Source organism: Ictidomys tridecemlineatus, chromosome 12 (genome assembly GCF_052094955.1).
Source record: "Ictidomys tridecemlineatus isolate mIctTri1 chromosome 12, mIctTri1.hap1, whole genome shotgun sequence".
Taxonomy (NCBI): Eukaryota; Metazoa; Chordata; class Mammalia; order Rodentia; family Sciuridae; genus Ictidomys; species Ictidomys tridecemlineatus.
The window spans coordinates 2,881,688-2,909,536 of record NC_135488.1 but is presented as its reverse complement, the minus strand read 5'-3'; the positions used below and the strand labels follow the sequence as shown (position 1 = coordinate 2,909,536).

Sequence of the window (27,849 nt, the reverse complement as noted above, 5' to 3'; positions counted from 1 at the left end):
GGTTTCACCAGCAGAACACCTGGGAACGAGCACAACTCAGTCGCCCTCCTGGCATGACACAGAAGGGCTTTAAGTGGACAAGGACCATGGGATAAACATTTCCTTGGTTGTCAAGCTCTATCAGAATTAAGAGGAAGCATTTACCAAGTCTTTGGCTCAAGATTTCTTGAGTGAATCCCACCCCTTATCTGATACAAACTGAGTGAGAAAATTCCCATTTGTTACAAATTTAATAGTCAAGACCAAGAGTCAAAATGGCACCACACTGGTTTATTTCAACCTTCAAATAACAGAAGAGGTGACAACTTCTGACACAAAATCATGCAAGTAACAAGAGACATTAAAAATATCAACAAAAAGAAAATTAAAAAAAAAAAAAAAACAAGTGCTTCACATTTCACAGCAGTGCGTGGGCAACACTGGCACATGTTTCTGGCCCAGTGCTTCAACAGCAGGGGCTCGGGCAAGCTTCCTTTCACAGCTCTCACTCCTAGTGGCCACACGTCACACTGCTCCACTAACACACTGCAGTAACCCTGATTACAATGTCACTGGGTATTGTGCGTGATCACCATGAAAACTACCTACAAACCAGATAGTAGCAGGGAGTAAACAGAGTTTCCCATAAGGCATCAGGTCGCTGCTGGCTGGCCCTTCATCTCACAGCGGAAAGGAAAGTTCAGATTTTATTGCTAAGCAAACCCAATACTCAGAAGCTTAACCAGCAGGCTCAAGTCAAAGGTTTCAAAGACAACCCCACAGGTCTCTCTTTTTTTTTTTCTTTTTTCATAAATATGTGATATAAAACATGAAATTAAGTTCAACTTTATTTTTAAAAATGAACATTTTTAATAGTAAAAATATATATGTTTAAATTTCTCTTTTTAAAAAGACATATAATAACAATACTTAAGAAGACCGGATTTAACTGCCCCCACCTCCGCACGGCCAGCCGTCCACCCTGGCAGGTACATTAAGGCAAAGGCTCCAGGAGAGGCATGTCCACCCTGGCGTGGGCTGGACACGGGTGAGCACACTGCTCCTGCAGTGTCAGCAGAAAGGCTTCTCCCTCACGCTCACTGAGCCGTCCTGCATCCCGAAGTAGACTCTCTCAGCCATGTTGATGAACAGCCCTGTGTCCACCACGCCTGCAGGACAATGGACAGAAAGAAACACTAAGGACTGTGTGTGCTCACAATATCCCAGGCAAGAACAGCCCCGAGGACAGAAGGGCACAGAAAGCAAACACCACAAGCAGAGTGGACAAGGATATTAGACTGCCCTCCTCTCCAGGGAGACAGTGCGAAAACTCTGACCCTTCTCCCCTCCACTGTGGCTTCTTTCTGTGCCCAAATGTGCCCTGGGCCTTTGCTCATGCTGCTCCTCTGCCTGGCTGGTCGTTCCTGGTGCTTCCAGGGGCTGCTGCTCTGTGTTCTTCAGATACTGCAGATGCAGGTCCTCCTCTAGAGAAACCCTCCAGACCACCTAAGCAGCCACACCGACTACCAGCACCGTAAGATCTCCTCAGAGTGGGAAGTGACAGCTGCCTGACAAAAGAACCATGTCAAGTTAAGCTGGAAGAAAAGGAAAAGAGGCAACCAAGTGCTGATGGTCTAGGGACACACACTATTCCATGGCTAGTCTCTTTATGCCACCTCATAAGTTAAAACAAAGCTCTGACCTTCTCCAGGAAGCAGCTTCTACATATTTAGGAGAGCAAAGTCGGAGAAAATGTCCTCACAATGGACACCTGCAAGTCTCACTAAGCCAAGTAAAGGCCAGAGCAGAACAAGAGCGCACCCTAGTGGGCACGGCAAGAAGTCCACCTGCAGAGGAATAGCAGGCGCTAGGAGCTCTTTCCTGCTGTGTCCCCTGGTGTGTCTGCATCCTTAGGGATGAGTTCTCCTGGTTACCACCAGTGGCCTAACATCATTCTTTCCTCCTGCCTTCTTGGCTCTTAAGTTCTTTTGCTAAAGAGAGAACACAAAGCAGGAAGATGAGTATTATTCAACTCAACTTTCTAACTTAAAAAAAACCCAGCCAACAGAAGATGCTGACCGACCACGTGTAATTGGAAGAATCAGCTTCTTCATTACACAGCGGACGTTCACACCACTTCTGCTTCCAAGGGGCAGGTCTAGTGCATTACTAATGGTGGAGCTAGCACACTTTCTCCCTAGGAACTTGTTCTCCCAACAAATACTTCCTTGGGTGCTCTTCCAATCCATTTAAACCTCCCTCCTAACAACCCCACAAGCTAGGTACCAGAGGAAGGAACTGAGGCACAGGTGTAATAAGCAGTACCAGGTTCACACTGCTGGAGCACGGCTGGTGCAGACTCTCGCCCAGACACTCTGCTCTAGAACCCACTCTCTGCTAAACTGACCCTTCCTGCCTTGAATGCCACAACATGGCATATCCCAGTTACTCTTGGTCTCTCAACGTCGTAAGAGACTGCCTTTTCTCCAATCTGCCTCCTCTTAATCTCTCACACAACCTCAGTACTTCACCTAGCCTGGACGAGAACTCTAGTCTGATAAATCATCTCTACATGGGTCACTGGCCTTCACCTAGGGCCCCACTTGACTCCTACACCATCAATTCCTGGTACAAGCTACATGTTCCTGTCCCACAGCCTCTCAGCCTGGCCCTAAATAAGTGAGGATCAAAGTTCAGGGTCTAGAGCAGATGACCCAGGGTTCCTAGCTTGGTGCTGTAGCTTCTGGTGAACTGCTTATCTCTTCTGTCCCACATCCTCTCTGTAACTACCTCATCCAATGGGGACTGATGAGACTTTCCAAAACTTGGCACAGTATTTAGATTACACCAGGATGATAAGGCTCAGGCACACCTAGAAGTAGCAGCACCCTTTGCGCCCACTGGACCTGCTCTTCCTCTAGCTGAACCAGGACATGCCATCCCAGCATGCTTCCACACAGCTCTGCCAGGTTTACCACAGCTCCCCTGGAGGACTCCACATCCCACAGCATGCTGCCTGTGGGATGAGGCAGATGAATATGGGTAAACTGAGTCATTACCCCAACCACGAAAGCTAAGGAGGCTGCAGGCATGATCCTGGAGGGAAAGGCTCCAGAGATGAGGTCTTGTTTCCAAGCAGCCTGGACCTCATCAGCTGCAAGCCTTCCCCAGATCCAGCAGACAGTGGAATGCACACAGGAGCTGCTGGGTAAGCAACTACTACTCCTGTGGGAGGCAGAGGAGCTCACACTAAAATCCCCACAGGGCGTACCCTAAGGTTTTCCTCCCTAGATGTCTTGCAAAGCTCACACCAGCATGCCTCGGGTGGCCAGGAGTAGAGGACAGGTAGGGGGGCACAGGAGGCCATGGAGGGGACAGGTCAGAAGGGGACAGGTGGCCATGAAGAGGGCAGGTAGGAAGGGCTAAGGAGACCATGGAGGGGGCAGGTAGGAAGGGCACAGATTACATGATGGGAATGGGTTGGAAGAGCATAGGTAACCACAGAGGAGACAGGTTGGAAGGGAATATGTGGCCAGGGAGGGGACACGTAGGAAGGGGAAAGGGAGGAAGGGCATAGGTGGCTAGGGTGGGGACAGGTGGGAAGGGCACAGGAGGCATGGAGGAGACAGGGAGGATACAGGTGGCCATGGAAGGACAGGTAGGGAGGGCACAAGAGACCGGAGGGCGGAGGTAGGACAGAAGGGCTTATGTTCAGTGAATGCCACGCAGGGTACCTGGGATCATTTTGATAGCTGTGTTCACTTCACTCCATTTGTGCACTTGGTCAAACTTCCAGTCCAGGATAAAATTACCATTATCCGTCACCACAGGACCCTAAAAGATAAGTGCCACACAGACCAAGAATGAGGACACAAGTAGGAAAGAAGGAGAGCAAGTAAAGGTGATGGCCACAGACGTCTGCCAGGGGGCGCCATCACCCACTCCATGCCCTCGGAGGCAGTGCTAAGGCACACTAGTGAGCAGGAGCTCTGCAGGTAACACCAGGCTGTCGTAATGCCAGGAGGGCGCAGAACCCAGGGAGCAGCCAAGGCTCAAGTGTCTGGAGTGTGCAGAAGGCAGCTTCTGTGTGCATGCAATGCGTGGGCACCTACCATGCACCAGCTCAGCAAGCCCCAGCTGCCCTGATAGTGAAAACCCAGAGAGCAGGGCCAGCTGCGCCCTAAGCACCAGCAGTAATGAAATAAGACGCTACTTCAGCCTCAAGACCCGACCCCACCCCATCAAGAAGCCCCAGGGAAAGACCAGGAGCAGAGACAAGGTCGGAGGTCAGATAGCAGGGAGTACTTTTAGTTAATTAGCCCAGAATTCCTTCATAGCCTCAACACTAGGACAGCAAGAGTATGTCTAGGACACAGATGTTGACAGCAGGTCATAGGAAGGAGTCCAGGATTGACTCCCCTATAGACTGTAGGAGGGCCGGAGCTCAGCTGGGAGCAACGAAGGAGGCTGGGCTTCGAGAGCACCTATGCGCTCTTCCCAGCGTCTCAGCTTCTGAGTGCCCGTGGCCAAAGAGCCTGGACAACCATGGTGATGAGAGTGGTTTTTTCAAAGCCAAAAATATCAAAATAAAAATGCATCAGGGAAGGGTTGCAGATCATTTCTCTACCTTCCAGACTTCCTACATGGTTGTACACATACCTATTGCTAATTCTTTAAAAAAAAAAAAAAAAAAAGTTCTTGGCAATCTATTTCAGAAGATGGAGAAAAACCTCTGGACTGAAGTGCCTAGAGTGCACTCCTGAGGGGTGGGGTGTTGCCGTCCCCCAAGAAAGTCCACCTCTTGTCCCACTTGTAATGCAGACAAGAGAAGAGAGGAAATGTACACCATGGAGCCTAGAAAACAGGCTGCGCCCTGGGGAGGAGGGCTTCCCGAAGGCCATGTGTGGCATCTGTTCACCAGGGTGATCCAGGCCTCAGGTACCCAGATCAGAGCACTGAGGGATGTCAGACCCAGGGGCACCGAGAGAACCACTGTCCTCTGTACAGGGACATACACAGCACTAAGTTCCGTGTTCACCTACATGAGACTACGTAGAAACTAACAAGGCCAAATCCTGAAAACCGGCTGATTAAAGATAAAGCTCCAAGGGGCTGGGCTGGGGCTCAGGGGCAGAGCACCTGCCCAGCATGTATGAGGCACTGGGTTCAACTCTCAGCACCAACATAGAAATAAACAAAGGTTTTTAAATAGATAAATAAATAAAGCACGAAGCCAGGCACAGTGTTGCATGCCTATCATCCCAGTGGCTCAGGAGGCTGAGACAGGAAGATTGCAAGTTCAAATCCAGCCTCACCAAAAGCAAGGTATAAGCAACTCAGTGAGCCCCTGTCTCTAAATAAAATACAAAATAGGGCTGGAATGTGGCTCAGCGGTAGAGTGCCCCTGAGTTCAATCCCGGTACCAAAAAATAAAAAATGAAGCTCCAGGCCCAAGTGGAGGGAAAAGAATAGTGCCCAGAGGCTGGAGTCCTCCAGGAGCCTCCCTGGCCACCTACCGCCTTGTTGACAGCCATCCGAAGTTCAACAGCACCGCCAAACTTCCGGGTCACAGCTCGGCTGACAGGGACATAGGCCATGGGGATGACTTCAATAGGAATTCCCTTGTGCCACTGTTCCCCAAGGTTCTTTGAATCTTTCCTGGGAAGGAAGAGCCAAAAAAAGCACAATAAAAATAAGTAAGCTCAACAGTACAAACCCAAAATTCAGAAATCCGTGATGGAAGGACAAAAAAGTAACCAGGGACAGTACACACAAGGCTTCAAAGGCACTAGCAGTCCTACTGTTTAAGAGATGTCTGAATTCAGTGTGACAGAAGGAAGGTTAATTTAATATAACTGGCTTGTTGACTATAAGTATCTACTCTTAGGTGTTCATTACAAGAGCAGGTGTCCATCACTGATGTCCTCCTACGACTACAGTACCTCTACAGTACCTCGTAAGTAAAAGCATAGTTCTTGTTTTTATTAACATGCTACACAAGTGTCTCCTCCCAGACTCCCAGATGGAGCGTCTGAGAGCCTGGCCAAAGAAGGCACAGCATGAGTCACATATGTCAGCCCTGACCCCAGAGGGAATGCTGACTCACGGTAATGGGCAGGGCTCGCCCCGTCCCTGAAGCTCCCTGTGAGGACGAGCTCTGCCAGCAACTGGGGACACATGCTCCCTTTGCCCACCCAAGCACTGGAAATGGCACTGGAGATCCTAGCTCAGTTAAGAACGTGTGGCAGGTCAGCTACATCCACCTCTGTACACAGGCAGGACACACGCCCTCTGGGATGGTGCCTCAAGTCCTGGCGTAGCTCAGAATTCTGCATGCTGTACCTGAAGTCGGCGACCACGATGAAGCGACTGGCATAGCCAGCCACAATCTTCTCCTGCGTCAGGCAGCCCCTGCAGATGGGAAGGGAGGAGGGGAGCAAGTGAGCGGGGCAAGGCAGCACTCAACCTGGGGAACTAAGGTCAGGCATAGAAACCCCGGATCCCCCAGTCCTGGCACATCAAAAGAAATCCCACTTTTAACCTTTAAAGAGCCGTCCTCAATCCCATCAGGCTGCTGCTAGCAATAGGATCACAAAAAATGTTAGCCTGTGTCTGGGAGAAACCCAGAGTGGATACCCTTCCAGGTTCGGGCCAGGCAGAATTCCACCAAGAGGCACCTGAGAGGAAGCACTGCTTTTAGGAAGTTGTCTGCACCTTGCCTAAGAAAGGTGAGCTCTGAGCAACCTGCCCTGTGGACCATCTGACAGTTAGGGAGACGGACTCTGAAGATCTGGGCCCAGCCCATCTCTACAGCTCACCAGCCTAGTCCTGCAATCACTTGAGTAACTATTAAGTAAGAACAAGCCGAACAGATGTCACCTGTGCCACTCACATTCCCACTCCTCAAATCAGCACTTCAGAAAAACCCTATAAATGTTTTCCAAATAAGAAACAGCATTCCTAGCTGCTCTCATACATGTAAGGGCAGCTTTAAAGCAAAGTCCACACACTGATGTCCACAGACCTAACAGTATAAATCAATAATATGCTAGTTTGGCCTGACAGTTATTAAAGTCTGAATCAGAGAACAGAGATACACAGAGAACCCACGATGATGGGGTCATCTCACTGAAGAGGCTCAGGTTCCAGCCACCAAGTGGACGCTAATGACCAGAAACACCAGGTTGGCTTGAAGGTCCTATGGCATCCAGGCCAGGTCTTGGTAGAGAGACAGGCTCGCACACATCACAGTAACAACTGATCTCTGTACTCCGTCTGGCATTGCCGAGGACCAACTGGCAAGTAGTCTTTAGCAAGGAAGTCCCCATAACACTCACCCACCACCCTTGATGAGGTTGAGATCAGCATCCACTTCATCAGCTCCATCAATGGCAAGGTCAATCTGTGGTGGGCAGAGGGAGACACAATGACCACTAAGAGCCCCGGGGGCTGGCACAGAGGTGCTGTGCCAAGGCTGACCCTGTAACAACAGCCCAGTAGCCAGGCCCAGCGTTCCCAAGTAGTCTACCAAGAAACTGAGGCTCCAAGGTCAATGAGCCACTTCACTGGGGTCACAGGCCTGGGACACAAACCATGGTCCATCATCTCTCACCCATGACATTACACTTGCTTTTCTGGTGGACGGGCCTCTATGGACAACATGGAATTATGCATAGTGTGCACTCTGGTGAAGGTAATGTCACTCCCACCAAAGGAAAGATGGCTGGGGCGAGGGGGCACAGGCAAAGAAATCTGATATTAAAATTTTGGGCCTTCCAAAGCCCACAAGCACATAAACAGATACACAGAATATCTGTAGTACTACATTCCATGGGGGGAGTCAATTATGAAAAACAGAGCTGAGAAAAGCTGGGTCAGAAGTTGGTACCAAGTCTAGGGATGTGGCTCAAGCAGTAACGTGCTCTCCTGGCATGCACGGGGCGCTGGGTTCGATCCTCAGCACCACATAAAAATAAAAAAAATATGTTGTGTCCACCAAAAACTGAAAAATAAATATTAAAAAATTCTCTCTTCTCTCTTTAAAAAAAAAAATGGTACCAACGTAGGCAAAACAAAAAAGTCCAGCGGACAAGATGAAATGAAGGGAGCTGTGGAAGTCGCCAAAATTCACCACACTCAAGAAACGACCTGAGGCATTCCCGCTAGGCCCCAAGCCAAGGCCAAGCCAGCTCCCACCAACCCAGGCTGTCTGAGTCAAACAGATTCACTCAAACACCAAACACCAAAACCACACAGCAGCACACAAGGACACATTTAATTTGTGCTGCAGTTGCTTGCTGTGGTTTGTTGAGGCCAAGCTTAACACACCAAGTGTCCTGAAGGGCACCATGTTCCCATCCTTCCACATCTGTCTGCAGCTGCAACTTACGCTGCTCCCCCACCATGCACCAATGCTGAGGCTGCGCAGTGGCAACTCTTCTCTGCCTGGATTTGGACCCACCTTTGGCCCAAAGCCTTCCCCTCACAGCTGTTTAACAGCTGGCTCTGCCTGGGCCCCACTCTGCCTGAAGAAACTCCCAAAGAGCCATTCCCACATTATTAGTAACCCGAGGCCCTTGCGTACCATGGTGAGATGGACGGCCAGACCACATTAAGTCCCCATCCACTTGCCCTGCGATGTACCCATGTGTTTCACTTTTTCTGTCCAAACCACCCCAGAAAGTCTGGGCTTTGTCCATCTGTGCCTACATGCCTGTGGTTCCTGCCTACCCTTCAGGGAGCGCCTACTCTGTCCCTGCCACAGAATCTTTCCAAATCAGCTCAAACTCTCCCCACCAGAACTCTTGTAACACTGTTGACCCAGTGGCAAACACCTGTAATCTCAGCGACTTGGGAGGTTGAGGTAGGAGGACCATCAAGTTCAAAGTCAGCCTCAGCAACTTAGTGAGGCCCTAAGAAACTTAGAAAGACCCAGTCTCAAAATAATAAATAAAAGGGGCTGGAGATGTGCCTCAGTCATTAAGCACCCCTGAGTTCAATCCCTGATACCAACCACCCACACTCCCCCCCCCAAAAGAAGCTCTTCTAATTCTAACAATTTTAGAGCCTAATGTGCCTGAGCTCTGGCTTTGCCACCTTCTGTATACCTTAAGCATACTTGAGCTTTCCTCTCTACTTTTTCACATCCATAAAGTGTACTCTAGAGTTCTAACACAGAAACAGCACCTGGCACACAGCTGGTATATGTTCAGACAGTGCCAGCCAGGAAGACACATGAGCTGCCTACTCCCAACTTCAGTCTCCTCTCTGCCGCTGTGTTGGTCAGTCTTCACCACAACACTTCACTTGGTGAGTTTTCAAATGTCTGTGGATGCCACAGATAGGACATCCCTCACTTAAGGGGTAAGGTGCACTCTTGGAAGAGCCTCTGTACGAGAAAGGACTCCCAGAAAGCCCTGATGCAGCCCTGGGCTCATCCCACTCCCCTCCATTGCACTCATGGGGAGCCCTCAGGGTAACTGCAGGAGAACTAGACTACACTATACCAGTACTGGACTCTAACCACCTCTCCACTTATCACCCTACCCAGGATTAACATTCAAATCCCAGGAGAAAAGTCAGCATGACTAACTAACCCAAGTCACCTGGAGCAGCCACAAAGGAGACCCACTCTCTTACCTCTGGGTGCCGGTCCAGATCACTGAGGGTTAGGCCATACTGCAAGATGAGCTGCCGGGCCTGGGAAGATAGAAGATAGCACCCTAATCATTTTCTTAGAGTCTCAGGAGTCTTGGATATAGTGTTAAAGAGTGAGGCCTGACCCAGTATCTCTCTCAAATCCCAACCTCCCACCAAGAGGCAGGAGAGCTCATAAACAAATCCCAATGATAGGATCCAAATCCACAAAATACTAAAAAAGGTTTTAGAACAATCCAATGTATGAAAAATGAAGATTACCATGACTTGACAAGAGTGACCGCCAGGCCAAAGTGTCAAGTAAAACCAGGCAAAATGCACCCACTCAGAACAGCTCACAGAGGTGAGGCTTCATGAATGGCCAAGGGAGGGGCTTGGCAAAGAGCACCAGAGAAGATTTTGAGATGTCTGTGAAAAAGTACCCAGAGAAGAGATTTGAGATGTCTGTGAAAAAGTACCACCTGCTTTAAAGGCTTTCCTCACAGGTAACCTTTTAAAGGCCAGCACAAGAGGAGAGCAGTGGTCACTGAGCTGAGCAGGATGCCTATCTGAAATAAGGTGTTGTGAAGCTTCCCAATCAGCCACCCAGGACCAGGATGAGGTTTTGTTCACCTAACTGCTTACAAAACAGAGAAACCAAGGACGGAAACTTCCCCAAAGGTGTCCCTTTAAAATATTCTCTACTTAAAGTGGAAAGCACCTAGCGTTCAGCTGCAGAGAAGGGGTCTTCTAAGCCTTGGGAGGAACGTCAGTTAGTACAGCGGCTGTGAACACCGCATGCAGGTTCCTCCAGACAAAACTGTTGCAATGAACCCAGTCAGGGTCACTCCAGGTGAACTGGCTGCACGAAATAATCCCACAGAGACAGAGAAATACCTTTTCCTTTGGGTTCTGTGATGGCACCTCCGACCCAGCTCCCACAAAGCAGGCAAGGTAGGCAAGTGGAAGAGCACGCCTCAAACCCGGGTTTAATGGGGAGGCCATTCAAATGAGGCAAGGGGTCAGGTTTCGTGGGGTTGTTTAGCTTCCTGATGTCTCACAGGTCAGCAGGTTGACTGACATCTAGGAAGGCCACGCATATCTCATGTGCTGTGTGATGATCAAAGGCAAAGCCAGCGAAAGGGATACCTACGTGCACAGCCCAGACAGAGCTGCGTCCTCAGGCCAGTCCACTCTGTGAGCTCAAATTACTCACAGCTCACACACTCAGCCCATGGCTGGCTGGCTCGCCACATCTTCACATTCCCATTGTTCAAAGCTACAGGGCGCTCAGCTCCTACCTGGCAGCTCCTGACACTTAACACAGAACGACTACATGACCAGCGATCCCCATCCAGGTCTGTCCCCACCAGTGGAGTCACACAAGACACCCCCACATTCCCATGCTCACACAACACAGAATCATCTGCAAGTGTGACCACAGACAAAGCTATGAAGAGAATGTGGTTAGGAATATCATTTGGCAAAAAAAAGGGAAGGAAATTCTGTCTATTATGGCAACATAGATAAAACTGGAGCACAAGATGTTAAGTGAAATAGCCAGGCAATTTCAGGACAAACGTCACAAGTTCTCACTCACGTGAAGCTAAAACAGCTGGTTTCAGATGGATTCTCGGCTGAATCTCAGCTAAACCTTTAAAGAACTAATGCCAATACTTCTCAAATTATTCCATGAAACAGAAAGGGATGGAACACTTCTGAATTTGTTTTATGAAACAAATCACATCACACTCACACCAAAACAGATAAAATACATCAAGGAAATGATAGACGAATATCCTGATGAACTTAAATGCAAAAACACCTAACATTAGCAAACTGCATTCAACAACATATTAATATTACTACACAACAACCAAGCTGGTTTTATTCCAGAGATGCAAGGATAGTTTAACATGAAAAACAATAAATATACTTAATTACATAAACAGAATTAAGGACAAAAACCACTTGGATCATCTTAATACATGCAGAGAAGACCTCTGACAAAATACACTACCCACTCATGAGAAAAAAATAATAAATAAAAACCACTGAGGAAACTAGGGATAAACAGAACCTATTTCAACAGCATAGAGGCTACATATGAAAGACTCAAAGCCAACCTCAGAGGAAAGGGGGAGAAACTTAAAATTCTTGGTCTTAGTGGCTGTTGATGAATTCTAGGTGTTCTTCCAACATGACTTGTAGAACCTCATCAGGAAATTCTGAAATCTGTCACATCAGTACCCCGTTTGTTAACTGCCTCATTAAAGTTGACGTTTTCCTAGTTCTTGGTGTGATGAGAGATTCTCAGTTGAAATCTGGACACTTGGAGTCTCCTGAGACTCTGGGCTTATTTAAACCTATGTTAGTGTGCTTCCTCTTACCAGGCTCTGGAAGAAGTCAGGGTATCATCCAGTCACCACCAGGTAGGGACAGGAGACCAGGTGCATAGCACGCCTCCTGGAGATGGGAGGCTCCTCATTAGGGTGGGGCAGAGGTGGCCATCAGGTTTCTACGAGACCTCTACTGGCCTCTACATGGAAAAGGCAGGAGTGCATTGCTACTTCCTGTGGGGCTTCCAAGGTAAAATGGTCCCCTGGCCAGTGGACAGGGCACTGAACCTCCCTCCAGGCTTCCTGTGTCATCAGCCCTGGAGAGAGGGGCACCCTGTGTCAGGTTGTGGAGGTCCAGGCCACTGACATGGTCCCCGAGTCTGCAGGGCACAGGGACAGGACAGAGGCCTCCTTAAAGCCCAGGGACAACAAAGCCCTGGCTACCACTCATCACCCCTCTGCCAGCCCACAGAGGGGTCAGCTCTTGATCACAGCCTGGGCTCCCCAGCATGGGCATCCATGGGGTTTGACTGACACAGTCCCCGTCTAAAAGCTTTCCAGCTTCCCAGGCTGCCTGTCTGTGTCCTCTAGGCAGAGTGAGCCACCGACATTGGGCTTTTTGCCTGTGCCCGAGGTGTTTCTGGGACACCAGCTTCTCCAGCATCAAGTCTGGGATACACAGAGCATAAAGAAACCTTCACCCCTGCGTGGTTCCCTGTGTCCCCACTTCTCAGAGCCTCTTGCTTTCTGTAATGTTCACTGTGGGAGGAGTGGGCAGCTACTGAAGACCAGGAACTAGCCTGGCCTTTAGGGGGAAGGTCACACTTTTAAGTGAGGTTAACCAGTGAGGTCATCACAGCAGTCAGGGGTTTTCACAAGCTGGTATTTCTCTCTAATCACAGCAAAAGCTGACAGCACCTTATATGTATTAAGCACCCATTTTGTGCCTGACCAGAAAGCAGAACTCCCTTCCCAGGAACCCAGCCCCTGGCCACTAGAGGGCAGAGTCTGGAAACAGCAGTCTGCCTGGGCCACCTGGTGGACAGGATCCTCCTGGGAGCAACAGGCGGCATTGGGTGACCCCAAGCTGCTATTTCTCCATGCAGCGTCATTTTTCTTTTTTTTAACCTTTATTTATTTATATATTTATGGTGCTGAGGATTGGGGGCCTTGCACATGCTAGGTGTGTGCTCTACCTGCAAGACACAACCCCAGTCCCAACGTCAGTTTCTTAATAATTAAATATTCTGCTGCAAGCATTGCTGTGATCCACAAAGCTTGGCCTTGTGTCCAGTGCCATTCCCATAGCTAGGACAGGTTTGGAGAAGAAGCAAGAGGTCTTAATAATTTGCTAGCAAAGGAGAAACGTAGGTTGAGCAATGGCAGGTTTGAGGATGGGTGCACTCTGTACCAGTTCCTCAACTCATGACTTAAAAAGCCAGCAAACTGCTCCTAGGCAAGGTGGTGACTATGAGAAATCACTGGAGTCAACACTGGGAAGCAAAATAATCATGGAGACAAAAAGTCAGAAACTCTAATCATAATATTAGAAATAATGGCATCAGTGCCACCAGCCCACTGCTGAGGGGAGGGGAGCACAGGCAGAGAGAGGGGAAAGCAGGTGAATAAAACTCGCTTGGAGTCAGGTGTGATGGCACACACCTGTAATCCCAGAGGCTCGGGATGCTGAGACAGGAGGATCACATGTTCAAGGCCAGCCTAAGCAACTTAGAGAGAACCTGGGGATGTGGCTCAGTGGTTGAGGGCCCCTGGGTTCCATCCCTGCTACAATAAATAAATAATAAAGCCTGGCTTAGAGGAACCTGTGGAACAGAGAGAGACCCAGAAATGGAAGCTGTTGTCTGAAAGGTAATGAAAATCATTTGGCTGGTAGTGCCAGCTGCAGGAGTCCCCCGACACCTGACCTTCCAGCACAGATTGGCCCTCCCCAGCAACAGAGGGTGTGGGTCAAATCTCATCCACCAAACCGTCCCAACATCAGCCAAGTCAAACCCCAGCACTGGAACTTCAGTAGACTTCTGCACCAGCCCCCCAGGGAGCACCCACCAGATCAGGCACCACCCAGCAGGTGTGTGCCACGGCACCCAGCGGGCAGCCTCCCTATCCTGCCCTGGAGACAGGAAGCTAGGAGCTACTACCACCAGCACTGGCTCCTGGCCTCAACGGGGAGGCACCAAAGATTCTGGACTTGGCAACCCCAGTCCTTGACCAAGGGTTACAGGGCCCCAAACACAATACAGAGAATTAAACTCCACCCTCGCCAACAGTTCTGATCACCTCCATGGAAACAAGCCTGTGTTTCTCATTGAGGACTCTTTCCCAATTCTCTTTTCTTTTCTTTTTTTATTATATTTTTAAATTTTCTGTTCTTTTTTAAAATTTTTGTTTGTTTGGGGTTTTTTTTTTCCATTCTGTACAATTGTATGTGTGTACCCACAAGTCTGTGCGTGGGGGCACTCTCACTGTGTGGATAGGTTAGACTATATATACATGCATGCGTGTATACACATACACACACACACACACACACACAAACACACACAGATTATTTTTTTTCATATTAATTGCTCTCCTCTTCACTCACTTATTATTTTGCCTTTGTTGATTTTGGTGGGCTAAAAATTCAGCAAAGTAATAGGGTATAATATCAACACCAATAAATCCATAGCTTTCCTATACTCCAACAGTGAGGCCACTAAGGAAGAAATCAGGAAAACCATCCCATTCACAATAACCTCAAAAAATAAAATACTTGTGAACAGTCAAACCAAGGAGGTGAAAGATCTATACAATGAAAACTACAGAATAGTGAAGAAAAATATTTAAAGGACCTTAGAAGATAGAAAGACCTCCCATGTCCTGGGGGATAGGCAGATTCAAAGCAATCCCCATCAAAATACCCATGACAATCTTCACAGAACTAGAAAAAAATGTCCCAAAATTCTAAAACAAACTCCCCAAACTAAGAATAAAATATGCTGGAGTTCACTTATTGTTCTTCATCTTTTTTCAAGACTGAAATTTTCCAAGATAAAATGAAACGATGGCTATAAAACCAGCCTTTTGCTTTGTTAAATATAAACAAGGGAAAATGACAAAAATGATGGTTACTACTGGATTATCTCTCAGTTTCTCCAGGTGTCCCAAAGCAGTGCAGGAGCCATCCCAATGCCAGTTCACAACCTAGTATTAGAGCCTTTGGTCAGTCTCTTCTCCTGTCCCACGGGGTCGGTGTGACCAAGGGCAAATGGGGTGACACTTCTGGGATTAGTATTATGAACAACACAGCCGAGCAGAGTAGTAAGGGGAGGTGGCACCACACACACACACACACACACACACACACACACACACACACACACACACACACACACTCACTCTCTTGTCTCACGTATCTTGTATCTTAAACCCGATGATTAACACACACATCATATTGTACCAAAGTATATACACAAATACCATGTGCCAATCATAAAAACTGGAACAATAAGGAAAAAAAAGCAACAAATTTAAAAGTCTTAATTAGCTTCATTTATAATTCTAGAAATCAGGCAACACTTCATTCCACCAAATAAAATGAGTGTTTCAACGAGCTGAGCAAGGAGGTTGGTTTTTGTGGATGAATCAAGACTAAAGAAAGCAGAAACAACACAGGCAGATTAAATTGGTCATTTCAAGGTTCCTTTCCTTGTGAGTTAGCACAAAAGAAAACAGCGGCAGAGGAGCAGCTGCTGGGCTTCAAGATACTGGCTTGTCTAAAACAGAACAAACTTCATTGGCACGCCTTATCACCACATCTGCTGTAGACCCGGCTGTTACTGTTCTCCCAACTTCTCGGAAGCTCGGCTAACTCCGTTTCATTTTGGTGATATGGAATATTAGCATTAGAAACTTCATTCTGATTCTCAGCCTGATCTACTGGGGCACTGTGAAGAGTTCACCAGGGCCTTCCATAATTTTTATATAACAACTGAAACCTGGCCCTTGTACACGGACTTCAAGATCTCACGGAACCAGGACACTTCGGTCCTCTCCCATCAGCAGGTCCCCCAACTCCCTTCTCCCCACCTTTGACCTGATTCCCCACAAGAGCAAGTTGCCTGACAATACATGGCACAAGCTTCATCCTTCCTGAATGTTAACAGCTGAACTGTTTCCTCCAACACACAATGGTTGGGTCCCAACCCCAGGACCTCAGAATGTGACATTTTGCAGGGAAGGGTCTTTACAGAGGTTATCAAATTAAAACAAGGTTAGGAGAGTGAGCCCTCGTCCTTGGAGAAAGGAGAGATTCTGACAGAAACCGACATGCAGGAAGAACAGCCCAGGGGCATGAAGGCAGGGATCACAGTGAGAGACCCACAAGCCAAGGAACACAAAAGGCAGCCAACAACCTCCCAAAAAGCTGAGAGAAGGCACAGAATCCTCAACCTTCACAGCCTCAGAAGGAAACCCTACCAACATCTTTCCAAAATTTCTTTATAACTATAATAAAGAATTTTTTTCTTTAAGGAATAAATCTCACAGAAGAGAGAAAAAAAAAACACCTTTCAAAAGTTGGGTCATTATGATGGTTAATTCTGACTGTCACCTGACTTCTTTGAGGACAAGAAAACTGATAAAACACACATGGGATGTGATGTGTCTGTGAGGGTGTTTACAGAGATGGCTGGCATTTAGGTCTGAAAACTGAGTGGGGAAGAGCTGCCTGAAGCCATCCTGCAGCTGAGGGCCAGAAGTGGTTGAGGGGAAACTCGGTACACACACACTATCTACCCTCTTGACATGTGTTTTCAGACCACTGTTGTCACCTGAAGACAGACTCTGGGAATGTGGACTTGTACCCGTGGCTCCCCAAGAGACCTCAGGCCCTCGTCCTAGGACTAGCCTGCACCGTGGCTTCACTTGCTCTGAGGTTCCAGCTGACTAGACTGACCAGCCACTGCACTCCCTGGTTCTCCAGCCTGCAGACAGCCGTAGTGAGAGTACTGCCTATGCCTGTGCAAACCATCTAACAAATCTCTCTTGTAATTGTACACTGTCTACAGTCCTGCTCCTCAGGAACCCTAACGCAGCCACTGACGGACAATGGCAAATGTTAGACATCAGAAAAAATACTAGGTCAGTACTGGAGACAGTTCCAAGACAAGAAACTCAACACTAGAGGAGTATTTCCACAGACTCAGAAGCAGAGTTACCAGGAACAAGACAGTGGATTCAATGTTTGGGTGAAAAGGGAAAGTTATCTAAAAAGCTATTTAAGGGCCTGTAACTCTATAACCTCTTTTCCCACTCCCAAAGCAGCATGCCAAAGAAGGAAAACAGCTGGTCTTAGAACCAGGCACAACCCGGACAGGAGCACTTCATGAGCGAGCCTACTGCAGAGCAGCTGCCCCCAAACTCAGTTTATCATGATTCTGTGGACTGACTGGGCTGGCTCATGTGAGCCAGCCCAGTCACATAGGAACCTCTCATCCCCCAGGAATCTAGGCTTGGCTACTTCACATGGTAGCAGAATGGTTCCAACAGCAAGAGGGGCCAAGCTCCAGTACAAAAGACTTTCAGATCCTTGCTGCCTCTCATGAACCATGTCCCATTAGCAAACAAGCCACATGATCACACCAGGTTCAAGTAGATACTGCACAATGTTACACTTTCTCCCATCTATCACAGGTACCACACCAAAAACCAGAGAATCAAAAACATGGTCACATCCAGAATCCTGCCAGGTATCTACTAGTCCACCCTGCCTACCTGGCTGCCAGGACACAGCAAGACAACCCTGTACCTCCCCAAATGGCACTGGGCTGCCTTCGCAGGGAAATCATCCAGCAAGAGGAAAAATGGACAAGAAGAAAGCCACCCTCATCCCATGCTGCCTAATCAGTTTCCAAGCCCATCTGTCTTTAAGATGAGCAGAAAACTAAGAAAGACCAACATAATTTTAAAAGACCAAAATAATAATAATATTTTGATTGTGTTCATTATTAAAAGATTATGTTTCATGCACATAATATTTAAAGCATTAATCTCTAGGATATATAAAGAACTCAAAAACTTAACAGCAAAAAATAAATAAATAAATAACCCAATCAATATATAGGCTAAGGAACTGAACAGACACTTCACAGAAGAAATACAACTGATCAACAAATATACGAAAAAGTGTTCAACATCTCTAGCAATTAGAGAAATGCAAGTCAAAATTACTCTAAGATTTCACTACACTCCTGTCAGAATGGCAATTATCAAGAATACAATCAACAATAAATGTTGGCGAGGATGTGGGGGAAAAGGTACATTCATACATTGCTGGAGGGATTGCAAACTGATGCAACCACTATGGAAAGCAGTATAGAGATTCCTCAGAAGATTGGGAATGGAACCACCATTTGACCCAGCTATCCCACTACTTGATTTATACACAAAGGATTAAAAATAAGCATACTAAAGTAATGTAGCCACATCAATGTTTATAGCAGCTCAATTCACAATAATTAAACTATAGAACCAAACTAAGTGTCCTTCAATAAATGAATAAAGAAAATGTGGAATATTACTCAGCTTTAAAGGAGAGTGGAATTATGACATTTGCCAGTAAATGGTTGGAGTTGGAGAATATCATGCTAAGCAAAATAAGCCAATCCCACAAACCAAAGACCGAATGTTTTCTCTAATATGTGGATGCTAATTCACAATAAGGCAAGGGCACTAGAGAAGAATAGCGTACCTTAGATTAGGTAGAGGGAAGTGATGGGAAGGAAGGGGAAGGGAGGGTATATGGGGATAGAAAAGAGAGAAGAAGGAAATAGACATTATTACTGTATGTATACATTTGACCAATGTGATTCTGCAACATGTACACTCAGAAAAATGAGAAATTACATCCCATCTATGTATGATATATCAAAGTGCATAAATGCATTCTACTGTCATGTATAATTAAAACAAAATTTAAAAAATTTAAAAAAAGATTATGTGTTTGTCAAATTCAACTATATAATATAAAGGGCGAACTTTACTGTATGTAACTTTTACCTCCCACAAATTGGGGAAAATAACTAAGAAAAATACTCCTTATAAGAATTATTTTAAAATATATATATAAATATAATTAATATTTATAATAAATATTATAAATTTATATATATATATATATATATATATATATATATATATATATATATAAAACATCTTCAGAGAAACTGGGGAAAAAAAGACAACTTGAAGAAAACAAGAGTCCTCAGAAATTAAACATGAGAACTTCTTGAAAGACTCGTAAGAGTTTGGGAAAGACAAGGCTAAAAGTAGGACAATATAAGCAGTCCACAATCACCAAGCCCTAAGAAGGGTCCCAGGCAGAAAGGCCAGAACAACAGGAAAGGCAAATCTAAGAACAAGAACAGTCTCCAGGACTTGAAGTGTGAGTCTGCGGAACCAAGTGCTCCAGCAAGTGCCCGGCAGGACGAGGCCCACAGCAGGCACGTCATGGCTCAGAGCTCTAGGGGAAGGACAAGATCCACAGAAGGCATACGGTTCTGAGGGAACTACAAGTACATTTCAAACGAAGGCTCAGGCATCCGAATGGTAGGGAGCTTCTCAGTATCAAATTAAAAACTAAAAGAAATGCTTCAAAATTCCTAAGGAATCACTTACCACAGACGTCTCGGTGGAACTGAGCAAGCAGCTGTGAGAGGCCCTGTCCCCCACCCACTGTCCTAAGTCTGCTCCCTCTCATCTTTCCCTATCTTTAACCTGCTGCTCTGCTTCCTCCTCCAGCTCCCTCTATTTCGTGATGAAAACACCTTAGACATGAAACCAAAATACTGTACTTGCATTATTAATGCTTAATTCCTTTAGGATTTGGTTTTCCTCATCTATAAATGGGCATAAGATTCCCTGAAAACAGAGACCACGCGTTCATCTCCGCATACCTCATTGCGCCTGACTCAAGCCACCTGAAATACCGTTGGGGCAAATGAATCATCTAAAACCACAGGGCAAAGAGCAACCCTGGGTCGATCAACTCCTCTCCTGAAGCAGAACCAGCATGACGGGTGACAGAGCCACAGGTCCACATCTTAGGGAGTCAAAGACTGAGCAGCGGCTGCCCAGATGCGAGTGGAAAGCAGGACATACCTGGAATGAAGTAGGAATACAGATGAGGCTCAGACTCTCCTGCTTCACTCGCTCAGCTGTGGAGACAAAAGCCATATTGGGGTTTCCCACTCTCCTCACTTTATTTTCTAGTTATATGTGCATTTGCTCAAATCCCACAGAAAGGGAAAGACCTGTCTGCCACCGAGAACTGCCTTCTATTCTGTGACCCTGTCCTTGGTTAGAATGCTGGTGGACCTCGCTTCATGCATCAACAGACAGGGACCCCAGGACCGGGGAGGTGAGTGCTAACACAGAGGGAGTGACGGACACCTGCTGTTCTTATGAGCCTACCAATGCACTAAGGACTTTGCAGAACAAGCTCTATGATCCCTACAGCCCAGAAGGTATGTTACGGTTGTTACCACTACTTTACAGATGAGGAAAATGAGGCATGCTGAGGCAAAGTAACTTGATAGTTCACCACTCATCAGGAAAAAGTCAGAACTTCCCTTTGCATTTAATAAAAAATACAATCATCTGCAGGCCCCATTTATTTTATTCATTTTAAATTTTCAGGGGAGTTTTTTTTTTTTTAATAAAAGTCTTAAGGAAAAAAAGTCTTCTTAAAATTTCAAATATTTTAAATCAAGTCCATATTTTCTGTGCCCTAAAATTCTCACAGGTTTGGCTAAAATAGAAAGGCACACAGCACTACACCTCCTGCTTGACCAGTACGAAGGCCCTATGAAGACACCACATCAATATTACAATACACCCTCCCTTTTAAAATATTTTTTAGTTGTTGATGGACCTTTATTTATATGTGGTTCTGAGAATCAAACCCAGTGCCTCACACATGCTAGGCAAGCACTCCTCCACTGAGCCCCAGCCCCAGCCCCCTTACAGCCACTTCTTACTGACAAAATGAACTAGATTTTGCTTTCTTGGCCCTGCCTCTTGGCACCGTGGAGATCAGCATTCAGATACCTCCCGGACTTTGTTCTAAAACAGAGAGCAGGGTCGAAGAACCTGTTGAGCAGTCACAGAGGCTTATCATTCCTGAGGCTCTCCTAAGTAAGGATATAACCCAATCGGAGTGAAGTCAGCACTTACAGCAATTCGCCATCATCTATAGGAGCCTCATGTTCACTCCTGAGTCATGGACAGGGCAAAGGTATTGACCAAAAGCATGACCACCACACGTTTGTCTAAGGAACTCACAGGCTTCAGAGGAGGCCTGACAACACACAAAGGACCCTGATGGGCTGATAGGCATGCATCATCAAGTGATGAACCTGCTGGGGGCCTCACCTAGTCAACTCCTCCCCTCCAGCTGAGCTCTGCAAGGCAAAGGAACCCCAGAGCTGCCTAATGAGGTCCAACAATCCCTCTCTCCAGAGTGGGACAGAAACACTCAGCTGACCTCAGGCAAGCAGTGCCCTCTCCCCAGATCTGCACTGCTGGAGCCAAGATGGGCAAGAGCCCAACCTGTCTAACCTGCTCAGCTCCCTTCCCTTCTCCACCTCCCTCTCTCCCATCACCACACACACACACAAGGCATCAGCAGGCAGTCTGAGAACATACCTATTCGCTGCACAGCATGGACAATTGTAGAGCCACTTCCAATTCCCAGCACTTGATTATTCTGCCAAGAACAGGGAGAGAAAACAAAATACATTAATAGTGTACTTTACTCCTTCAAGCCACTTTCTAAAGGTACGAAATCATTATGACCAGTGATTCATCAACACAGGTGCAAGGCAGGTGCCACGCCTCCTCTACAGACACGGATCACTGCAAAGCAAAGCTGTACTTTAGCCTAGCACCCAGGGACAACTATCAGCAGAAGCCTCCTTTCATTGCTGACCCCAGCCACATCACCACGCCTTCCCTGCATTTTTCTAGACTAAACAAATGGCTCATCACTTACACCACAAGCAACTTTAGAGCAACTGAAATTGGCCTCACAGAAATGGCCTACAGATAAACACAGCAAGATTCTTGGCCAACCTCAGGGAGCTAATCAGAAAGAAAAGGTCTGGGGGTTGGGTAGGGAGAGAGGGTCTTAGAGAGCAAGCTTTTGTGGCTCTTCCCACAAGCTTCACATCTGGAAGGCAAGGGACTGACCACAGGCATTTTCAAGTTGGCAGCAGGAAACCTCAAAGAGACATCAGGCCCACCAGGCAGCACTCTCACAAAGTCAGCAGGACAGTAAATTAGGGGGCCCCATTTTGCATGAGTCTGCCTCAGAAAAAATGGGAAGAGTGAAAGCTCAGAAAGAACATGAGAAACTGTCTCCATCCGAAACAGGAAGTATGTGTAACAGACAAAGAGCACAAACAGTCTCCACCTTCAGAAAGGGCAAAGGTGCCTATCAGCAGACCAGTCAGACCACAAAGAACAAGACAATGCCAGGGACTAGGAGCAGCCAGGAAATAATACAGGTCAGTTCTTAAGCAACTTCCTGGGATCAACCTCCTGCCAGGCTACAGCAAAATAACCAAAACCACTTAGGAGGTACCTACCAAGACATAATTGTTAATAAAGGTCAAATCTCAGCCAACCCAATAACCCAGAGACCTCTCATCCCACTTCAGAGATTAATTCAACACTGTAAGGAAAAAAATTAAGACTCTGAAGTGAGCAACAGCTTACTAGATAGCCTTTCAATGAAATGCTGGAACCTGACTAGGTGTCAGCTTTGTACAGACAAACCTGTTAAGGAAAGCAAACAATCCTTACCCTTAGAAATGCAAATTAAATGTGTTCTGTGAGATGCAACCTATTATCATCCTATAGCTATAATTCAATCAATTCTTATAAACTCGTGTTGACGTTTCTTGACTGCATATGTATTTAAGGTTCTGGGATTTCTCCTGTTGCTATGGTATGAATGATCATCCCCTCTAAAATTCTTGTTGAAATTCAAGTGCCATTTTAACAGTGCAGATGCTCCTTATCTTATGATGGGGTTATGTCCCAATAAACTAAACATAAGTTGAAAATATCCTAAGTCAGATTTACCACTCCTAACCTACCAAACATGCCAGCCTAGCAACCCAGCACAGTGTGGAGTGCCGGCTGTTTCCCCTCATGATCACAGGCCTGACTGGAAACCAATGCTCACTGCCGCTGCCAATCATCTTAGATGAGTACTATGCTATATATCACTCACTAGCCAGGGAAAACATCAAAATTCAAAATTCAAAAAATGCCTTCTACTGAATGCATATCCCTTTTGCACCAACAAAAAATCCTGTGTCAAACCACTGCAAGTCAGGGACTGCCTGCAGTAAGAGGTGGGACTTTTGAGAGTTAGGCCACAAGGGCTCCACTCTCACAGTGGGACTGGTGCCCACTCACACCACTAACACCCCAGACCTTTCTCTCTCTCTCCTGCCACATGTCAGCACCTGGATGCTGAATTTTCCAGTCTCCAAAACTATGAGTTAATAAATCTATTTATTACAACTAACCCACTCTCAGGTATTGTTATTGCAGCAAAATGGACTAACACACAGGCAAACAGGTTCTAACACCTCTTCCAGTTCCCTCATCAATTTAATAATTTAAACAAAATCTTAACACACATTCATTTGTATGATAATCTTTAAAAAATCAACTTTTAATAGTATCAACACCCCCCACACACACACCCTCACTTTAAATAAGCAACTTCAGGAAGTTCAATGTGCCAAAACAACATTGCATTTCAAATTTCTTTTGAGTTCCAGCAAATGACTAACAACACATTGGGCAAGGGAGAGCCGATTGTGAAAACTTTGCAGGAAGAAGAAAAATCCTAGAAGCCTCTCAAGACAAACTGAGGGCCACAGCTAGAACCTCTCACTCCCAACAAGACAAAAGCCACAGGAATACCCAAGGTTAAGCCCCTGGGCCCCACACTTGATATGGTTGGTCCTTCTCAAAATAAGACCACATCTGAAACTAAAAAAGATTACAAAGAATGACCAACAGGTAAAGAGAATGGGGGGGATAACCCTCTCAAATCAAATATTATGACAACCACACACCTGTACACTAAAAAATGCTTCTAGCTGGTCCTGCCCTACCCAGAGCAGAATTCATCCCACAACTTGTGGGTTGTGGTAGAAATTACCTTTACATCACCAAATGCACTAAGGGGCTTGGGTCATCAGAATCACTTTGCGGAGCCCACCTGTGATGGTACCTCAAAAGACAATGCAGCTGCTGGGTACAGTGGCGCACGCCTGTAATCCCAGAGGCTCGGGAGGCTGAGGCAGGGGACTGTGAGTTCAAAATCAGCCTCAGCAAAAGCAAGGCACTTAGCAACTCAGTGAGACCCTGTCTCTAAATAAACTACAAAATAGGGCTGGGGACATGGCTCAGTGGTCAAGTGTCCCTGAGTTCAATCCCCAGTACCCCAAAAAACAAAAATGCAGCCAATAAACCATTCAGCGCTTGGGCAAAACTCAAAAGCAAGGACTCAAGATGAGTAAATGAATATCACAGCATCCCTATAAGATGTCACAACACAGAAACATTCAAAATGGCTAAATACCAACATGTAGAAATCTTCAAGTAATGAAAAAAATGTCTTCACTTCCCAGCATTTGACAGGCCTAATCTGAACTTCATGCTTAACCTGTAGGCAAGAACTCTAGATGGCACAAGAAGAAACCTGGGTCTATCAGAAAGCTATGTACAAGGCATCAGGAAGAGGACAGGAATTGCAGGGGTTTGCCAAACTCAAAAGTTCTTAAACCATGTTTTCCTGCTATCTTGGACTCAAATGACTGGCCCGAGAACCAATGCAAAGGCCAATCAGACGCAGCCCAACAGCAGAAGGTCCTTCTAAAGGTAAACACTACACCACATGTCATATGAACAATATCAGAACTCCATGCACCTCATCCAACAGGGTGAGCCCATAAATGCTGCTTTTGCTGACCAATGGAAACCACTGCCCATTAGCTTCTTCAAGCTAGCCTAATCAAAAAGCAAAGCTCAGGCTGCAGAGATCAAGGGGATGATACTACAGACCTTCAGGAGAGTACAATCCTGTCCTGGGTTATTCCACCCAGGATCAGGCTTCAGCTAAGAATTATCTAAAAACCCAGAAGTGAAAACGGTTACCACAATGGAATGCTAACGAAATAAGGGGACTAAAGACCATAATAACCCCACAACCTCCATATCTGTGTGTTCATTCAACCCAATTCAACTAACATTTACTAGCAGGCCTCATGGTGGCCAACGCTGAATACAGATAAGCTAACTCTTCTCCAGGAGCTTCCCTTTTAGGGGATTGGGAGGGACAATCACAGAGAAGACTAGGAGTTAAACCACCACCAACTTAAAGCACCTATGAGATTAAAAAGTGCACTGCAGAGAAAGCTTCCTCTCCTTAGGAAGCTAAGGAGAAAAAAAAAACTGAAATAGGAAATGGCCTTTGAACTAACTGAAGTCTACAACATGATTTTAACAGGTGCTTCCAAAACGCCCAGGGAGAGCTCCCCAGGACTGCCTAGTAACTTCATTAAATGATGTGGTTGCAATCCATGGTTTGGGGGCTCTAATCTGATAATGAGGGCTTGCAGATTTTTATTAGCCAAATAATGTAACCATAAAACAAAGGCCAGGGAGAAACCTGTAACCAAATATTAATGTAAATACATTAACAGATAATAGGACTTGTCTAGCTGCGTGGATTTCATTTCCCCATCAACAATTCACTTTATGTGGGTATTTTGAAATTTCAGCTTAATGTCCCAATTTTACAGCTGTGGCACTGTGACCTCTGGCTGTAAAGGTTGGACCAAATTACACATTTTAAGTTCTCTCTCTCATTTCCTATAGAAATGCTATTCCTAACCAGACTTGCAATAAGTTACATGAAGACAGGGCAGCTTGGAACCAGCTGAAGGACCCTTAACAGAAGTGGCATGGTTTGGCCATTTGTTGCGCAGAACAGGCCAAGCCACAAGTTGCCATAATGCCCCTCCCATCTAACCAGGCTGTAGTGAAGCTCAAAGGACTTGGTCCTCTTTATAGAAAAGAATTCATAAGTATAAAGAACTCCCATCTGAGGAGAAAGGGACTCTGATACCGAAGGGTGGGAAACAGACAAAAAGCTAACAAGGCCAGGAAAGTGCTATAATTTAGGTATAATTTGCTGACTGATGACAGCAAACCTACTTAAACTGAAAGACTGTACTGACAGCAGCACACCTGCCACCGAACAAGAGGGGCCACGACCTCGCTGAGTGACTAACTGCTCAACATCCCGCAGCCCCGACTTAAAGAGCAGCACCCCCAGACCCGAGCGTCCCCTGGCCAGCGGAAGGGAGGAAGTCAGGGCCCGGCTAGCTCGGCCCGGTCTCTCCTTCCTCCCGCGAGGGCAGGCGGGGCGGGCGAGCGCGCACCAAGCGAGGATTTGCACACCAGCTGCCCACCGGCCTCCCGAGACGGTGAAAGGGTAGCCCTCCCTTCGCCCCAGCTGTTGATAAGCAGGTGTCTACAACCTCCACCTCGATATCAGACACCACAAGGCGCCACCGTGCACTGGGCTCGCGGAAAGCGGGCCGGTCAGGCACTCGCCCGCGCGCTTCGCCGGGCCCCGTCGCCGGGAGGGGTCTGCACTCACTCGCGCCACCAGCCCCGCCGCGGAGGCGCCCCTCCGCGCCGCTCACCCTCACGTGGTCCTCCACCGCTGCGCGGCCCGCCAGCCTCTTGGCCTCCTCAGTCTTGGACATGGTGGAGGTGGCGGGGCAGACGCCGTCCGAGTCCCGGCCGTTGGCGCCACGGGCTCCGGGCAGTGCGCGCCCCGGCGGCTGCACGTGCGAGCCCGGGAGGGCCCAACTGCTCCCGCCCCCGCCGGAGGCCGCGCCCCCGGCCCGCCCGGGCAGCGGGGCCAGGACCCGCCCGTAGAGGGTGCTGAAGGGCCCGGGGCGCTGCATCCCGACGCTGCGCTGCAGCCTCTGCCGCGGCCCCGCCCCCGCTCCTCCGGAAGTCCGGTCGCCGGAACGCAAAGCCCGCGCGGTGCAGGGCTGGGCTTGCTGGGAACTGTGGTTCGGCGGCGTCTGCGGCCGGGTTGGCGCGGCACCGGAACCGCGGCCCACATTATCCCGCGACGACTTCCGGTCGGGTGGAGTCCGCGGACTACCCGGAGGTGCCCCCCTTCTCCGAGGCGGTGTTCGCAAGCCACCGGCGGAGGAATCCCCGCGGCTCTCCGGAACCCGAGCGGGGCGCGCACTACAGCGCCTGCGGACACCCGCGGCCTCCGACACCTTCTCGTTTCTTCCCGGCCGTCCATCTCTGCCATGTGCAGCGGCGCCTCGAGCCCAGCTTTTCCGCCCCCGCCCCGCAAGTCCCCCGTGGAGGTGGCCTGTGTTCAGCCAGTGGCTCGTACCCCCGTCTGCTGTCACCCCCTCAGACTCGTCCCGGCCTTTGTCTTCTGCATGCAAACCCCAGTGAGGGCCGCTATTACCGCCCTGCATTACCGAAGTGGTTTCCGTTTGTCTAACTGCTGCCCCCCCACCCCCCACGGCTGCCCCCTAGCTCAGCCTGTAGAAGGAGACGTTTGAGGTCATATTTGAATCCTTATTTTAGATCAAATTCAGAAATATGTGCAAAGTTCTGGCTAAGATGCAGGATAGACAACCCGGACTCTGGTTCATATTAGTCTACAAAGTTGAAGACCACCCTGAGTAAATCTGTGACCTTTTCTGTATCTCCTTAGGCAGTCTTTCCTTATTCAGGCTTCTTAGCATCCACTAAAAGAAGGTCATGG

The 27,849-nt window shown here is 47.5% G+C and overlaps 1 protein-coding gene across 1 annotated transcript; it reads right to left on the bottom strand.

The window, feature by feature from the left end:
• Window positions 1-249: 249 nt before the first annotated feature.
• Rpia (ribose 5-phosphate isomerase A) lies at window positions 250-27,055 on the bottom strand. Its single transcript, XM_005338461.5, has 9 exons — window positions 26,750-27,055; window positions 21,660-21,720; window positions 20,115-20,170; window positions 9,619-9,678; window positions 7,317-7,381; window positions 6,322-6,390; window positions 5,496-5,637; window positions 3,714-3,813; window positions 250-1,148 (listed from the first exon to the last, which is right to left on the bottom strand). The coding sequence occupies exons 1-9, from the start codon at window positions 27,014-27,016 to the stop codon at window positions 1,051-1,053; spliced, it is 918 nt and encodes a 305-aa protein (XP_005338518.1). The 5' UTR covers window positions 27,017-27,055; the 3' UTR covers window positions 250-1,050.
• Window positions 27,056-27,849: the final 794 nt, after the last annotated feature.

What these genes read in the sequence shown, in the direction of transcription:
- Rpia (XM_005338461.5), bottom strand. Translation starts at nt 27,016, where the DNA reads ATGCAGCGCCCCGGGCCCTTCAGCACCCTCTACGGGCGGGTCCTGGCC. An exon ending in CCATGCTGTGCAGCGAATAG is followed by an intron (nt 20,171 to 21,659) that starts GTATGTTCTCAG and finishes TTGTCTCCACAG; the next exon opens with CTGAGCGAGTGAAGCAGGAG. An exon ending in AGCTATCAAAATGATCCCAG is followed by an intron (nt 1,149 to 3,713) that starts GTACCCTGCGTG and finishes ATTGTCCTGCAG; the next exon opens with GCGTGGTGGACACAGGGCTG.